General features: G+C 32.9%; 2 protein-coding genes, 1 long non-coding RNA gene and 1 pseudogene across 4 annotated transcripts; 3 read left to right on the forward strand and 1 right to left on the reverse strand.

Moving 5' to 3' along the window:
- Nucleotides 1-4,444: 4,444 nt before the first annotated feature.
- CYP38 (cyclophilin 38) lies at nt 4,445-7,567 on the forward strand. The gene is made up of 7 exons (XM_078297671.1): nt 4,445-4,689; nt 5,013-5,303; nt 5,879-6,078; nt 6,446-6,681; nt 6,758-6,900; nt 6,988-7,059; nt 7,141-7,567. The coding sequence occupies exons 1-7, from the start codon at nt 4,552-4,554 to the stop codon at nt 7,366-7,368; spliced, it is 1,308 nt and encodes a 435-aa protein (XP_078153797.1). The 5' UTR covers nt 4,445-4,551; the 3' UTR covers nt 7,369-7,567.
- Nucleotides 7,568-7,618: 51 nt separating this feature from the next.
- On the reverse strand, nt 7,619-8,109 carry LOC144548936 (uncharacterized). Its single transcript, XR_013509504.1, has 2 exons — nt 7,913-8,109; nt 7,619-7,791 (listed from the first exon to the last, which is right to left on the reverse strand). It is a non-coding gene; the product is annotated as an uncharacterized LOC144548936 (long non-coding RNA).
- Nucleotides 8,110-9,360: 1,251 nt separating this feature from the next.
- Nucleotides 9,361-11,572, forward strand: LOC144549037 (protein Dr1 homolog). Of its 2 annotated transcripts, none has more exons than XM_078297797.1 (5): nt 9,361-9,637; nt 10,207-10,296; nt 10,384-10,478; nt 10,870-10,938; nt 11,137-11,572. In XM_078297797.1, exons 1-5 carry the CDS (start codon nt 9,583-9,585, stop codon nt 11,302-11,304), a joined length of 477 nt encoding a protein of 158 aa, XP_078153923.1. In that variant the 5' UTR covers nt 9,361-9,582; the 3' UTR covers nt 11,305-11,572. The 2 variants fall into 2 exon arrangements, with proteins under 2 accessions (XP_078153923.1, XP_078153925.1); XM_078297799.1 differs by having other exon boundaries at nt 9,371-9,637; nt 10,186-10,296.
- Nucleotides 11,573-12,185: 613 nt separating this feature from the next.
- On the forward strand, nt 12,186-14,155 carry LOC144549063 (putative pentatricopeptide repeat-containing protein At5g52630 pseudogene; annotated as a pseudogene).
- The last annotated feature ends 2,589 nt before the right edge of the window (nt 14,156-16,744 follow it).

Consider the following 16,744-nt stretch of genomic DNA (forward strand, 5'->3'; position numbering starts at 1 on the left):
CATATATTAGGACTTCTTTTTTCTTTCTTTTAACTTTTTGCATGTTCCCGTTCTACAATAGACCATGCTTTTTGTAAGTGGTTTTTCATTTGATTTGAAGCTGGCTCGTTAATTTTAAATGTTGTTCTAGGTGCAACCTGAGGAAAGGACACTTATAGTTATAGCCATTACTCTTTGGGCATTAAGACCCTTTTGGTGCTCGAATACAATTAAAGTTCAATATTGAAATTTCTATTTTTAATTTAAGGTAATATTTTATTAGAGGACAACTAGTCCGTTAATAAATATTTTCAGTCTTTTCATGAAGCTCCTAATTAAGGCTAAAAAAGAAACACTTTTTCTAATAAATTTCTAACTGCTGTTGACTTTGGTCAAAGAAATATATCTCTAATAACAGGAAATAGAAAATGAATATTAAAAGCCAAAATAGACGCGGTTCATATAACTCTCACAAATCATTACATTTACTTCTCTCTTAACTCACATACGCCCAGTCCACAAAAGGAAAAACGATGTTCCTATTATTTTTGCGTGACTAAATGTTTTAAAATAAGGACTCACCAGTCACAGTCATTAGTTAAGTCTTTTTTTCTTTCTGCTTGACAAAATCAAAGATAAGCACATCACACTGTAATTTGAAAAACAAACTAATTATAATATAAATGTTTATATATGTAGCCAGATATATATATATATATAGTTATGTAATTGGAGTGGGGGTGGAGGAATAAAAGTGTCACCTGTTGCACTCAATATTCAATTTAAACTCCCCTGCATAGCAATGATCAAGTATTAGGATTGTAGATAACTTTAGTGAAGAAAGGCTAAAAGGGTACCGTACCACAGTCAGCATTAATTTCTCATGTTGAATCAAAACACTATTTAAACAACACAAACTGTGAAATTTATCAGAGAATTCATGAACCAATCTGAAGAATGACCATAATAAGATATATTAAGACGGTTTTATTTTAGTTATTGAAAACCTAAGTTTTTCAATTTTCCTTTTTGTTTCCTTGTATTTGTAATCTTAACTAATGACTGTTAATTTGCAGTAGATTTACTTAACACAGCAACAATGCCAATCTTTCAATTGATTGCTCTTTCTTTTCTTTTCAAAATAAAAACTGACTATATTGAGCAGGAAACAACATAAATAGTGGAATCAGATGATACGGTTGGATGAGTACATTCAGAGGTTTTCATTAACCTTTATTTGGCAATTCAATCTCCATTTCGTAAATACAAAGAGTTGCTGCGACAAAGGTAGTACATATGTACTTGGGAGTTTCTTCACCTGTACCGTCTTTACTAAGTACTCCGGCTCAAAGCACTGTCTCTAATACATCAACTGTTTGATACCTAAGAGAGAAAAAGACATTGCCTTTCACTAAAACTATCAAATAATAAGAGCAAGGCTGCAAGGGTAAGAAAGTCTTACGTTCGCATGAGGCTGATAAACTCATCCTCTCGATTTGAGCTAATGGATAGCTTTGTTAAGAGGTCAATTAAGGCTAATGGTGATCAAACAGAGGCTTAATTGTACAATTTAACTTAACTAATCATCAATTACACAATTGAGAGTATCAGAAATGCTCGGATTGAAAAAATTAAATTAATATCACAAAAGTTGAAACAATGACTTATCCAAAGCTGAAAACTTGAAACAATTATGTAAATGAAATTTCATCAGATTGAAATGTTACCTGGACTGGACCTAGCAGTGATTGGAAAGCATGACTCCTATAAAAAGTGATTTCGAAAATCAAGATTACGTTTTATTAAATATTAATACCGAAACAAAATGTTTAAAGAAGTTACCTTGAGTGAGAACACTATATGCATGCCTGGGTCCTTTTAAAATGGGTCTCTTGTAAATAATGAGTAATAATAATATTTTTAAAATCAATTGTAGTGATAATTATTTGATATTCTCCAATATTTAATAGAAGACAATTCAATAAAATATATCATGCATTTATGATATTAAGGAAAAAAGTTTCTATATTTTGCAACTTGATCGATATATAATGAACAAAATTGATATTTTATAAGAATAAAAAAAATTCATACAAAATACATGTTGTATCACACAAATTGCATTATTTTAGTTGAACCTCCTATAAGAAATTTTTGTTTTATTTTATTTTATTTTTGTTGCTAATACATAGAAGGAAGTTTAATTTAATAGCTAGGAAAAACAAAGATAAGCCATATTTATACATATGTTCGTTCTGAATTTTCAAACAAAATTCAACCCTGAACCTGAAAGATTAATATTTAATATATTCAAAATGCCGAAATTTTTATAAATACCCAAAATAATTAACAAATTACTGAATCTATCCCCTTTTTGATGAAAATTCGAAAACTAGCCAATCCGGTTAACCAATAACCGGATTGGGCCCTTCTTTCCAGTGGCCCAATTCCCAGAATAGTGAAAATGGATCCGGTTATTGGTTAACCGGAAATGTGGAAATGTGATTTTTTTTTAAATGGAACAAAACCGGTTAATGGTGCACCGGTTTTGGCCTTTCTTTTTTTTTTTTAAAAATAAAAAAAATTTATTTTTTTATTTTTTGTATTAAAATATTAGAAATGTTGAATATATGTCTTTGAAAATAGATGAAATATAATATAATTTGATTTATTAGAAAGACTGCAACAAATAACTCGGATCAATATTTTTCAGGCCGGATTTTTCGCAGTTGTAAGAAAAATTAATATATTTCTTTGTGTTATTGGAAAAAAATAAAGATGCTTAGATTCTGAGTTATTCATCCCGGTTCAAAAGTCACTTCTAGGTAATCCAGAAAATATTGTGATCTTTTTAGTACATTTAATTTATTAAAAGTTGTATCTATTTTGAGAATTCTTTTTGAATAACAACTATTAAATAAATTAAAGTTTTTGTTTTTTTTCAAAAATACAGTTTGAAAATCCACAGAAAAAGTTTTATTCAGAAATTATTTCTGAGTAAAATACAAATATTATTACTATGCTACCTGCTCATTTTTCCTATGGTAATTAGTGGGTCCTACTTTCCATCATTTTTATAATATTACTGTACAAACTTTGTAAAATTGTCTAAAACCGCAGAGGATTCAAGACAAGCAAAAATACAAAAAACTTGGGATAGGAAGAAAGTTTTATGTTTTTTTAATGAGCATTTAAGTAATTATTGTGAAGTATTTTTCCCCCACTAGAAGAGCATTATTAATTATATCCTGAAAACTAAGAATTTGCATACATGCCCAAGGAAATTGAATGAAACCCGTAGGGACGTGATTCTAGTTAGGTTAAAAGTTATTGCGCCTATTTTTGTCTCTTTTCAATTTTTTTTTTAACTATTTTGAGTGAGAAAAAAATTCCAGTCATTTTGTAATTTTGTGCTCATATTTTTTAATGTTGGGTATTTTTAAGAGATTCTTGTGATAATCTTCAATTGCATATAAACCCCTCAAATGAAGTAGCACCCAATACAATAACAAGATTTACGAATTATTCGCCAATAATTTAGATTTCAGCTGTTTGTGAATTAATTTGCGTATTATTTGATTTTCCGAATTTTTCCCGAATTATTCGTGAATTTTACGAACTTTTCTCAAACTTTACGAATTTTTCACGAACTTTTTCATGACTTGTTTCTTTTATTGCTTTTAATGTATAATTAATTCCAAATTTTTTTTAAATTATAAATCTTTTACTCCGTCGAAACTTTCTCAAATCATTAAGTTGTCACTGTAGCAAGCGAAATTTGTTAAAGAAAAGTTCTTATTTGCATTTTTGTTTGCCAAATAGTTCCCACTTACATTAATGCCCTTGAACAAGTGCTCCTAAACTTTTAACACACTATATATTTTTATAGTGTGTCAGAGAGAGGATAGACCCGCTTCACTGTGTATGGTGTATTGTCAATGATCCGCTTCACAGAGTAACAGTTGAGTACAATCCTTGGAAAAAGAAAGAATACTAAAATAATAAAGAGAAAAATCTCTTATTCAATATGAACCGCGAATAATTTGTTTTTGTGGTGTTGGCGAATCGAACTGCTTATTATTCTGTTGTTTGAATTTTTATTGAATTATTTGTGAAAAATAAAAAAAATAACAATTTGTTTTTTCAAATTTTCCAAATTTTATTGTTGATCTCTTGTGGGACTGAGATTTCCGATTCAGACTCAATGTATAATTTCAAATTATTTTTGAATAATATACAAATTATTCTCCCAATCACAAGCTTTTGATTCCGCTGAATCTTTTATTAATCATTTAGTTGTCACTAACTCACTATGTTAGAGAGCAGAGTGATCCGCTTCACAGAGTATGGTGCATTGTCAGTGACCCGCTTCACAGAGGAACAGTTGACTACAATCCTGGAAAAAGAAATAATAAAATAATAGAGAGAAAATCTCTTATCCTATCTGATTTCTGAACCACCAATCCCTGGTTCACAGTACTTCATCTCTTCTCTCTCCTTATCTCTTACTTAGATTTCTCGCGCCAAAACCCTAACTCATCTCTTCTCTTCTCTCTCGTGTCCTTCTCTCTAATGGCGGCCACATTACTATCTTCCCATTGTTCCCTTCCATCTTTCTCCCTCTCACTTGCTCGTCCCAGAAACTGCCACGTGGCAGTGCTCTGCTCTGCATCTCCTAAATCTCCACTGTCTACTGTCACCCAAAATGAGGTAATTTTACTTCAAATTGGAAGCATAAAGAATTTATAAAATACCCATTTTACCCTTAATTAAAAGCATAAAGAATTTGTAGTTTGTTTAAGAAAAATGTTGATCTTATAAGAAATCCATTATACCCTTTACCCTTGATAAAATGCCCATTTTTACCCTTCATTAAAAGCAGAAAGAATTTGTAGTTTGTTTAAGAAAAATGTTGATCTTATAACAAACCCATTATTTTGCCCTTGAAAACTATATACCCATTATACCCTTTGTCCTTTATAATAAGTAATTTTGAAATTAAGATATTTAATTTTATAATTTATTTTTGACAGAAGAAGAAATCATTTAGCCTGAAAAAATGTGCTATATCTCTTGCATTGGCAATTGGATTGGTGACAATTACACCATCAATCGACTCACCATCTTACGCACTGGCGAAGTGGCCCGCTTTACCAGACGTGTCTGTTCTGATCTCTGGGCCCCCCATAAAGGACCCAGGTGCATTGCTCAGATATGCACTGCCGATTAATAACAAGGCCATTCGAGAGGTGCAAAAACCCTTAGAGGATATAACGGAATCGCTTAAAGTGGCCGGTGTAAGAGCTTTGGATTCGGTTGAGAGAGTAAGTTCTTTTAATGCTGTAAAAAAAGAAAATTTGCTTTTTGGTCCTTTTTGATATTTTTAGTGCATTGAAATTGTTTGGTTAGCATCTATTTACTAAAATTCACTTCAGTTTAGCTCACAATTAAGCCCAAAGTTTAATCTCATTTGACCTTACGTTTAGTTGAACAATAGAAATGCGTGTAAAATTCATGCAAGTAAAGGGTTCAGAAAAATTGTTGAAAATGTGCCATTTGAGTGAGGCTATGGTACTATGCATAGCGTGGTTTGGTCTGTACTATGGCTTAATATCTCCGTTTTCAAAGTCTATACAATTGATCTGAACTGTTTATCATGATTGTACTTGTAGATCAAATTTTATATTTTTTACATTTTTTTAGACAGGTAGAAAATCACTACTCTTGAATGATCAAATTTTACATTTTTTACAATTTTTTTAGAAGATCAAGTGATTTTACTTTAATACTATATTTATATGTATGCATGTTCTTGCAACGGTAAACTTTTTTTTTTTTTTTTTCTGTTTTCTAATTCATTAACTTATTCTACTTCGTTGTTATTTTTTTAAATTGGTAGAATGTGAGGCAAGCTTCAAGAGCTCTAAACCAAGGGAAAGACTTAATTTTGGCTGGGGTAGCAGAGTCGAAAAAAGAAGAAGGAAAGGACCTTCTTGAAAAAATTAGTGCTGGTTTAGACGACCTTCAAAAGATTGTGGAGGATAGAAACCGAGATGCTGTTGCACCTAAACAAAAAGAACTTCTACAATATGTTGGAAGGTTACAATTCTTTTCTTTCTTTCTTTCTTTTTTAATCCCGTTAGTTCACAATTTAATTGCTAAGAATAGTAAATACCGCCTAACATTTGTTGATAGAAAAAGGGGGAATTTCATGTATACCCCTTGAAATTCTCAAAATTACTTACTACCCCTCTAAAATTCATAATATCATTTTTACCCTTCTAAATTTCAGATATAACTTTACTCAATTTATTGACTTTTTAAATTTATAAAGTACCCATTTTACCATTGTAAATCTAGTGCCACTACATATAAAGCACAGATACCAGATTTTGCTGCAAAGGACAAAAAAATAATGGAAATTGTAAATCTCATTTATGCCCCTGAAATTGACCATGCAGTGCAGTGTAGAAGAAGACATGATAGATAGATTTCCTTATGAAGTACCAGAGGAGTACAGTACCATGCCTCTTTTAAAAGGGAGAGCGATGGTTGACATGAAGGTTAAAATAAAAGATAACCCCAATTTACAAGAGACTGTTTTTCGCATTGTTCTTGACGGGTATAATGCACCCGTTACTGCTGGTAATTTCTTGGATTTGGTTGAGCGCCACTTTTATGATGGCATGGAGATTCAAAGAGGTCTTTCACTCTCTCTCTAAAATTTCTCCAAATATTATATTAAGTATGTATAAAATAGTGTTGATTTATAATGCAGCTGATGGATTTGTGGTACAAACGGGAGATCCTGAGGGACCCGCAGAGGGGTTTGTGGACCCTAGCACAGGAAAAACACGTACCATTCCTCTAGAAATTATGGTTGTTGGTGATACTGCACCTGTTTATGGTGAAACCCTCGAGGTATGATATTTTGCATCTTTTACGAAAACTCCCTTCAAATTTTTGTATTTTGCATATGTAAATCCATGTAATGTGTATGTTTCTTAGGAACTTGGTCGTTACAAGGCACAAACAAGGCTTCCATTTAATGCATTTGGCACAATGGCTATGGCCAGAGAAGTAAGTATTGCTTCAATTTGACCTTGTGATTTTTATTTTTTTTAGAAGTTTTTTGGTGGTTATAATTTTGTGAAAAAACAGGAATTTGATAACAACTCGTCATCGAGTCAAGTATTTTGGCTTTTAAAAGAGAGTGAACTCACACCAAGCAATGCAAATATACTCGATGGTCGGTACACGGTATTTGGTTATGTTGTAGAAAACGAAGATTTCTTGGCCGATTTGAAGGTTGGTGATGTCATTGAATCGATTCAAGTTGTTAATGGGATTGAAAATCTCGCAAACCCTACTTACAAGATTGTAGGATAGAGAGAGAAAGAGAGAGAGTTCCCGAAAAAAAATAAAGAGTTCTTTGTATTTGCGGTACAATCCCGGATGGTATTTTTGTTTATTTTTACTTTTTTTTTTGTACTGTATTTCATCTAATTTGTTTGACTGTGTGAATCTCAGTTGTTTGTAGCCATCTATCATTTTTTGTATTCCAATTCTATAAATGCTTCTATTTCTGATTTTCTGTCAATACATTTTTTTTTGAAAGTTTTGCTTAGAAGAACCAAACTGGACAAATTATAATTTCTTTTATTTTAATTCATCAAACTATTATCTGTTTAGGATACATCAAACACAAACAAAAAAGAGAGTAAAAAAACAACACCAAAGTTTTTGTTTTTGTTTTTGGAGGAAGCACAATCAGGCACCCTTCTTCTTTGCAGCTGGTCTTCCACTTTTACCCTGCTTAAATCAACAATTTACATCAGTCATTTTTCAGCTTTTAAAAAATTTACTGAGAATTTTTTTTTTCAAGAATTAAACTACACACTGATAAAGGGGAGGGGGGGGGGGGGGGGGCTACCTTCTTCTTGGGCTCCTTGGGCTTTTGTTCAGCCTTCTTTGGTGCCGGTTTCATAGCCAGAGCCGTGGGCCCCACAACGCCAGGCTCCTTCGGCTTCACAGCCTTAATGGATGCCATGTTTTCTTTAATTTTTGTAATTCTTTTGCACCAAACAAAAATTTGAAAGAGAAGTTGTGTGAGTATAAGTTTTTTTGTGTGTGCTGAGTGTAACTAGGTTCTGTGTTTTATAAGCAATTTTTGAGGCATCTAATGGGAGAAGAAGTATTAGATGCAAAATCAATGGAATCAGAATAAAGGAACTCTAATTATTCGTCTTTTTACCAAAGAATTGGATTCACCGCAACTTTTTACCAAAGAATTGGATTCACCGCAACTCATTCAAGTATTATCACGTAAGGGTAGGTTTGGATGAATTTAGAATAGCTAGAATAGTGAAATTTAAAAATAGCAAATGAGAATAGAAAATATATAGTGATTTTCAGATTAGTATAAAAATGATGTTATTCGAATTAGTAAATATATTGTTTTGATTGTACATTTGAAATAATGAATAGCTGTAACCGATAAAGAATAATGTTAACAAAGTGCTAATTAAGAGAAAATATATGCAAGTGGGGTTTTAAATTAATTGTCACGATGTGGAGATAACATAAGTATTATCAATTTTATAATTTTAGGACTGTATTAGAGAAAATTCGAGAATGAAACATTTTTTTTCTCTCCTCCACACTTTCGAATAGTAACTATTTCAAGATTTATAAGGAATAGAGAATAACAGCTATTATAACTATTCCGAATAGCAAAAATATTGTTTTGATGCACATTGCTATTCCGAATAGCTTCTATTCTATAATAACAATCTATTCTAGCTATTATCATTTCATTGAAACATACCCTAAGAAAACAAAGAAAGAAAAATTAAAAAAGTAAAGAGTTTAACAGAGTACTTTTGGCTTCATGCAACGCACATACTATATAATATTTGTTGAAGCATATGGTTTTTGACGTTGCATGAAGTGGAAACTGCTCTGTTAAAATATTTATCCGAAAGATACACTCAAACTTGAGAAACCAAATTTGCAACGCAAGTCCATTATAATCACCCAAGAAAACAAAGAAAAGAAAGATAAAGAGTAAAGAGTTTAACAGTGCACTTTTGCCTTCATGCAGCGCACAGACTATACAATATTTATCCGAAGCATATGGTTTTTGCGCTGCATGAAGTCAAAACTACTCTGTTAAAACATTTTCCGAAATATACACTAAATGGGCTCTGTAATAAAGTTTAATGATCCAATGGGCCGGATTCGAATTAAGAATAAAAGCCCAACCCAATCCAATATATGTTGTTACGAAATCACTCTACAAATATCCTGAAGTTTCAAATGGAACCCCTAAAACTGAACCTTTTCATTATAAGAATATTTTTCCGAGGGTTAAATTGAAAAACAAAACCTAACAAAAGTCGTCGCTTTGTCCTTTCTCTCTCTCCTCCGTTTCTCTCTCCTAAATTTTGCCCTAATTTGTAGCCCTTTTATTAGTTTAATTCTTCTCGATTAATCAATCCCACCTCAGATCTTCATGTGATTTTCTCTTCTCAATCGTTGGTTTATCGAAATTTCACAAAAAAAGATTGAGATTTGAAGTTTTGTTCTTGTGCTTTCGTCAAAATGGATCCGATGGATATAGTTGGGAAATCGAAGGAGGATGTCTCGCTTCCTAAATGTAAGAATCGATTCCTTTAATTTGTACGAAGTTCAGGTTTTTCTTCTTCTTAATTTCTGAATTTCATCTGTTTATTAGTCGATTGTGAGACTTAAAAACTAGTTAAAGATTTCAATTTTACGAGAAATTGATATCCGGAAAACCAAAAATTTGCATACATGCCCAAAGAAATTGTGATTCTAGTTCCGTTAAAAAATTTGAGATATTTTTTTGCCTTTTTTGAATTTAATTTTGACTATTTTGAGTGAGACCCAATTCCAGTCATTCGTAAAGCAACAAACTTTACTAAATGTGGTAATTTTTAATTAGGTCCTTGTAATAATCTTCAATTGCTTAAAAGCCCCTAAAATTAAGTAGAAATTGTGATTCTAGTTTGGTTAAAAAGTTTTGAGATTTTTTTTTTGTCTTTTTTACATTTAATTTTGACTATTTTGAGTGAGAACCAATTCCAGTAATTTGTAGAACAACAAACTTTACTAAATGTGGTCATTTTTAATCAGGTCCTTGTGATAATCTTCAATTGCATACAAGCCCCTAAAATTAAGTAGAAATATATTTTTTCTGTGCAGCAACAATGTGTAAGATAATAAAAGAGATGTTGCCACCCGATGTTCGTGTAGCAAGAGATGCACAGGATCTACTTGTTGAATGTTGTGTAGGTATGTTGTTATAATTATAATATGTAATTAATTATCATGTCAGAATATAATTCAACAAAAATCGCTAAATAGGTATGTTGTGTGCAGAGTTCATTAACCTGTTGTCATCTGAGTCGAACGAAGTGTGCAACAGAGAGGATAAGAAAACTATTGCACCAGAACATGTTGTTACAGCTCTTCAGGTACTTAGTAGTTTTAATCTCCTTTATATTAATTATGTTTTCCTTTATTTAGGGGGAATTTCATGTATATCCCTCACAAATTTACCAATTTTATTGTCTTTTATATTAAAACTCATTTTAACTTTATAAAATACTCATTTTACCCTTCATTAAAAGCATAAAGAAATTGTAGTCTGTTTAAGAAAAATGTCGATCTTATAAGAAACCCATTATACCCTTTATCCTTTATAAAATGTTCATTTTGCCCTTGAAAACCAGATACCCATTATATCCTTTATCCTTTATCCTTTATACAGTTTAGAGGGGGTGAGGGGTATATATGAAATTCCCTCTTTTTTAATAAAAAATATTTATATATGAGATTTGCCTATATTTATATTTGTCTTTTCAGGTGCTTGGTTTTGGTGAGTATATAGAGGAGGTATATGCTGCATATGAACAGCATAAGCTAGACACTTTGGTACGCATCCTTTTAAACTATTTTTGGCTTTTTTGTTTTTGTTTTTATAAAATGTATATTTTCTAAGTTAAACACTTTACCATGATTAGTTCTTTTTAAAAATAGCAATATGAACAATTTGTCCCAATGGCATGACCTGCTTGGTAAAATGGCAATTAAACCCCTCAATACTCTAATTTTTATTTTGTTTAAATATAGGATTCACCGAAAGGAGGTAAATTTAGTGGGGTTGAAATGACAGAAGAGGAGGCGGTGGCAGAGCAACAGAGAATGTTTGCTGAGGCACGTGCCAGAATGAACAATGGTTTGGCCAAGCCTGCCGAAGCGGAAGCAGAAGCGGGCCCGGACGGTGCTGTTGACAGCTGAAAGAAGCTATCGTTTCTCATATACCCCTTGCATTTTCAAATTATGAGGGTTTCAAGGGAGTATATGGTGTATTATATATTGATGCTTTTCTGATGTAAAAAACAAACCCTCAGGTGTCGTGTAACTTAGTAAAGTCGGGTAGTTTATGTGAACAATTGCTAGATAAAAAAAAGGGTTTGCTTCTTCTCTGTATTAGATTGAAGTTAGTTTATGTGTAAATTGTTGTGCTATTTTGTTTACTAACCTAGAATTAATTTCAGTAGCCAAATGTCTTTGCAATTTTACCTTCTTATTTATTTATAAACTGCATCTGGCTGTGTTGATATTTTGCCATTTTAGGCGAATTTTATGATTTTTTTCTGAATTTTCCGGATTATTCATGAATTTTTTTTTTTGCTCTCTGGATTGTAGGTTAGTATACAAATCTATTTACAATTTTTTGAATTATATTTGAATTATTTCCGAATTATTAAGTTGTCACTTATTAGGTTAAAACATGCATGACCAAATTTGGAGTAAGGTAATTATTTTTAAAATGGGTTTACTGTTCATTTAATGCATTAATGGTTAAAAACTAAGACAAAATTTTGTTGCAATTATATAAGTGAATGCATTTTTTTATATATTTGTCCATCCAAATTCAAAACCATGAATTGAGCAAGCATTTAAATGAAATAAAAGGTAACCCATGTTCATCAAAACTTTTAGTTTTAAATTTCCACATCAAAATAATAAAATATTAGCCATTCAACTTCATTGAACTTTTCATGATTTTACCGAGTTTGGGATACAAAACTAAACTAAACAGCACATATTTGATTCAAGTTTGTTCAAAATTTAAGCAAATAAATACTAGATTGAACTCCATTCCAGAGCTGAAGCACTGTAACAGAAGCAAATAGTAGGTTGAACTCCTAATCCCTAAATTAAAGAAATGAAACGATGCTCTGCATTTCACCTCAATACAACACTCAGGTCCTATCTCAACTCAGGAAACACTACACTGGCACTCAATTACTTCTTGGAATCTCAAAAGCATGGAATAACACCGGATAAATTCACCATTCCATCTCTTCTCAAACTCTTCTTGCAGTTAAAGTACCCCATCAAATACAGTGAGCAACTCCATACTTTCTCTCTCAAAAATGGGTTTTCATATGACCTGTTTATTGCCACTGGTTTGATAGAATTGTACTCCAAACATGGTGCCTCTCACTCTGCACATAAGCTGTTTGTTGAAATGCCTAAGAGAGATGTGGTCTTGTTTACTGCCCTGATTTGTGGGTTTTCAGAAAATGGGTTTGGAAAGGTGGCTCTGGATTTGTTTTTTCAGATGATAGAAGAGGGAATTGAACCAACCGCTACAACTATTGCAACTGTGTTATCTGTTTCATCACAATTCAAAAATTTTGAATTGGGGAGAATCCAACATGGGTTTTGCCTTAGAAAGGGTTTTCTAAACAATGAGGATGTTGTCTTGCAAACTTCTTTGATGGATTTGTATGGAAAATGTGGGAATTTAGGCTATGCAAACAAGGTGTTTGATAAAATGCCCAAGAGAAACTTAGTTTCATGGAATTCCATCATAAACGCATTTGCTTCACAGGGGTTTCTTCAACCCGCTTTGAAGCTGTTCAAACAAATGATCTTTCAAGGTTGGTTACTTCCAAAAGCTTCAACATTTAAATCCGTACTAAGTATTTGTGGCCTTACTATGGATATTAGAAAAGGGAGAGAATTGCATGCATATGTTATCAAATGCATCGATACCAACTACACTGAGTTAGATAAGTTTGTGCTATGCAATGCTCTACTTGACATGTACTTCAAAACCGGGGAGTATGATTCAGCTGAAGCCATTTTTGATGAAATGCAAACAAAAAATGTTGTCACATGGACTACCATGATTTCGGGTTATGGGTCCCATGGGTTTAGTACCAAAGCCTTGAAAACATTTCATGAAATGATTGATTTTGAAATTAAACCAGATGGAGTAACTTTTGTTGCCATTCTGACAGCATGCAGCCATGGTGGATTAGTAAAAGAAGGTCAAGAAATTTTTGATTCAATGGAAAGGGAATTTAATATTTCTCCTGAAATAATTCATTATGTTTGCATGGTTGATATGTATAGTAGAAGGGGGCTGTTTAATGAGGCTTGTAGTTTGATAAAGCACATGCCTTTTGAGCCTTCTAAGGAAATTTGGAGTTCTCTTCTCTCATCTTGTCGATCATATATGAATGTTGAATTAGGAGAATATGCCGCTAAAATGGCGTTAGAAATAGATAAATTTGATGTTGGCATTTATGTGTTGTTATCTCGGTTATACGCCGAATCGGGTCGATTGAAAGAATTCTCTAAGGTTAGGTTGGCCATGCAAGAGTTAGGCTTGAAGCCGATTACGGCTTTTAGTTGGGTAGAAATGAAAAACAAAGTGTACAAGTTCACCTTAAGTGATCAATTCAATGAATCATCCAAGGAGATGTATGAGTTCTTAGAGAATTTGAGTTTGAAAATGAAGAAAGCCGGTATACTAAGAGATGTTTCAAATGTAGGACATGATTTCAGTAAGACCCGAAAAATCAGCGAATTGTGCGGTCACAGCGAGAAATTAGCTCTGGCCTTTGTACTGGTAAATTTTGGATCTGAGAAAAAAATTCGAATTGGTAAAAATTTGAGGGTTTGTAAAGATTGTCATGAGGTTTTTAAGTTTGTATCTTTGGTTTGTGATAAGGAGATTGTGTTGAAGGATCCAAACCGGTACCACCGGTTTGCCAGAGGCCAATGCACTTGCAATGATTTTTGGTAATTTTTTTGTTTACTTTTTTTTTTATATATTTATCTGTTTTAACTTGAAAGGAAATGTTTATCTGTTTATCTGATGTAATCAATATATTTATCTGTTGTAACTTGAAAGGAAATGTTATTGGTAAATTGTAGAAATTTAGTCAATTCTTCTATGAAAAATAAAAGTATTATGCAAAGAAAAACTTGCCCAAAAATTAGATCCAACCAACGAACTATTATACTCAACTAACCATGATATAAAACAAGCTATATATATTGTTTAAAAATATTAAAATGGATAAGATAGCATGTTATTTTTGCTGTGACAATTAATACCAAATTAATAACTAGCAAAACATTATCCATAGTCAAGATTTATTTGGTGGTGTTTGTTGATTGGGATTTGGGATGTGACTTGTTGGATTTTAGAGTTGGCACTATTAATTATTTGTTTATATAACTAAAGGGATTACCGGTTTTTTTATTAATAGAAATAAAATAAATTAAATATTTAAAAACAACACTACTTTTAAGTTTTTTTGAAAACTAAGTAGCTCGGGTCCTGTAAACCCGTCCCACCGGACGGGTCCAGTTGACCCGTCCCGGTTAATCTGATTAGCGTTAACCATAATCACAGAAAAAAATTCCCGGACGGGTTTAAGCATACCGTCCCGTCCCGAAAAAAAAAAAAAAATCCCAGGCCGGGTTTACACAGCCCGTCCCGTCCCGAAAAAAAAAAAAAATTCTCAGGCCGGGTTTACACAGCCCGTCCCATCCCGAAAAAAAAAAAAAATTTCCTGGACGGGTTCTCTTAACCCGTCCCGGGTTTTAAAAAAAATTTAATACGCCGGACGGTTTTGTTAAACCCGTCCCGTCCACTTATTACCTTCCACCGCGCAGAGAGCTCCCATTTTCAGTCCGTTTCAGTCGGAGAGCAATTGTCGCTCATTTTCATTCTCCTCCACGCAATGCAGCTATAGCAGAAGACGTTCAGACAGAAAGAAGTTGTTAATTGCAAAATCAAATTTCAAACAGGTAACTCAATTATATTTTATGCTATATCATTCAGTAATTTTTATAAAATAATTTAATTAATATTAGTTACGAATATATTTCAATAGGTAAATTTTGTAATGGTATCACTAAAATGTTATCAAACTTAATTTGTTTTTACGTAACTATTGAACTTTATATTTGTTCAATTAAATGATTTTGTTATTTTCTGCTATGTCATTCAGTAATTTTTGTAAAATAATTTAATTAATATTAGTTTTTATTAATGTAATAATAACATGTAATTTATTCATTATTGTGTAGGTTAATTTATAAAAAAAAATTAATCATGTTGATGCTGAGAATTTATTTTGGTGGTGAAATACGACACGGTCGTAAAAGAGTAGACTATAGTATTAGTCCTCGATTCTCATTGAGTGTGACTGATGAATACGGTTGGTATGATGTGAAAGGTGAAATTTATCGCCAACTTGGATATTCTGAGAATCAGTATAACCTAAAAGCACATGCACGGGTTAATGTTGGTACAACAGCCCGACGTTATTATGAGAAAATTGAAATCGTGTGCGATCAGAGTTGGAGAGGTATTTATATCCAAAGTATGCGTGCCCAAACCCAGTATACTTTTCTCGATTTATACATTTGAGTTGGTTCCAATCATCGGTGAAATACAACCGCAGTTATTCGTTAATAGTATGGTGCCGGAAACAAATCCAGAACCTCGACAGACCCATTATAGTGATAACTATGCGGGTCCCAGTTTATTCGAACCCTATCAGACACAACAAACACCGAGGCAAGACCCTCGACATACCCAATATAGTGGTAACTATGCGGATCCCAGTTTCTTTGAACCCTATCCGACACAACAAACACCGAGGCGAGACCTTTATCTGCATCCTTATCCCAATATGAACGAGTTGTCACCGTCTGTTCAGACAGAATACAATAATCAGAATAGCCCATGGATCGATCCACCGGAGGCAGCTGATCCTAATACTGATTTTGATGATGTGCCGCAAAGTGATGATGAAGAGGACGCTGACTCATGTGAGGATGACGCTGACTGGGATAATGAAGATGATTCAGAAGGGGATGTCCGTGATGATACCTCAACACAATCACACCAAACACCACGCGTTCAGGCTGAACATTTTCCCATAAGTGACCGCGGTGTAAGTCACCCTGTGGCAAGCTTCAATGACACCTCAGCATTTCAACCCGCAGATGTCAACTTCTTCAGTAGGCCGAAACATGTTCATGATACACTTGCTGTAGGTAATGAGTTCTCTTCAAAAGAGGCTCTACAATTGAAAATAAATAGTTATCACATCAAAAAAAATATTGAAGTAAAAATTACGGGGAGCAATAGAACTAGCATGGTAGTCAATTGCAAGGACACCAGGTGTGCGTGGCGTTTGTATGCTAAGTCTGGATTTTCATCTAAGTAGGAAATTAGAACAGTTTCAGGACCACATACATGCCATGCCGATGCTTCTCGTACCGATCATGCACAATTAACTGCAAAAATAGTCGCCGATGCTATACGAGAAGATATTAGGGAAAATGTTGCCTTAACCATTAAAAGCGTTAAAGGGCTAGTCCGTAAAAAATACAAGGGAATAATTCCCAAATATAA

This window comes from Carex rostrata, chromosome 34, assembly GCF_964058835.1.
Source record: "Carex rostrata chromosome 34, lpCarRost1.2, whole genome shotgun sequence".
In the NCBI taxonomy this organism is placed as follows: domain Eukaryota; kingdom Viridiplantae; phylum Streptophyta; class Magnoliopsida; order Poales; family Cyperaceae; genus Carex; species Carex rostrata.

Excerpts from the sequence above, each read along its gene's own strand:
- CYP38 (XM_078297671.1), top strand. The coding sequence starts at position 4,552 with ATGGCGGCCACATTACTATCTTCCCATTGTTCCCTTCCATCTTTCTCC. Across the intron at positions 4,690-5,012 it reads CTACTGTCACCCAAAATGAG|AAGAAGAAATCATTTAGCCT; the intron begins GTAATTTTACTT and ends TATTTTTGACAG. Across the intron at positions 5,304-5,878 it reads CTTTGGATTCGGTTGAGAGA|AATGTGAGGCAAGCTTCAAG; the intron begins GTAAGTTCTTTT and ends TTAAATTGGTAG.
- LOC144549037 (XM_078297797.1), top strand. The coding sequence starts at position 9,583 with ATGGATCCGATGGATATAGTTGGGAAATCGAAGGAGGATGTCTCGCTT. Across the intron at positions 10,297-10,383 it reads ACTTGTTGAATGTTGTGTAG|AGTTCATTAACCTGTTGTCA; the intron begins GTATGTTGTTAT and ends TGTTGTGTGCAG. Across the intron at positions 10,479-10,869 it reads ATGTTGTTACAGCTCTTCAG|GTGCTTGGTTTTGGTGAGTA; the intron begins GTACTTAGTAGT and ends TTGTCTTTTCAG.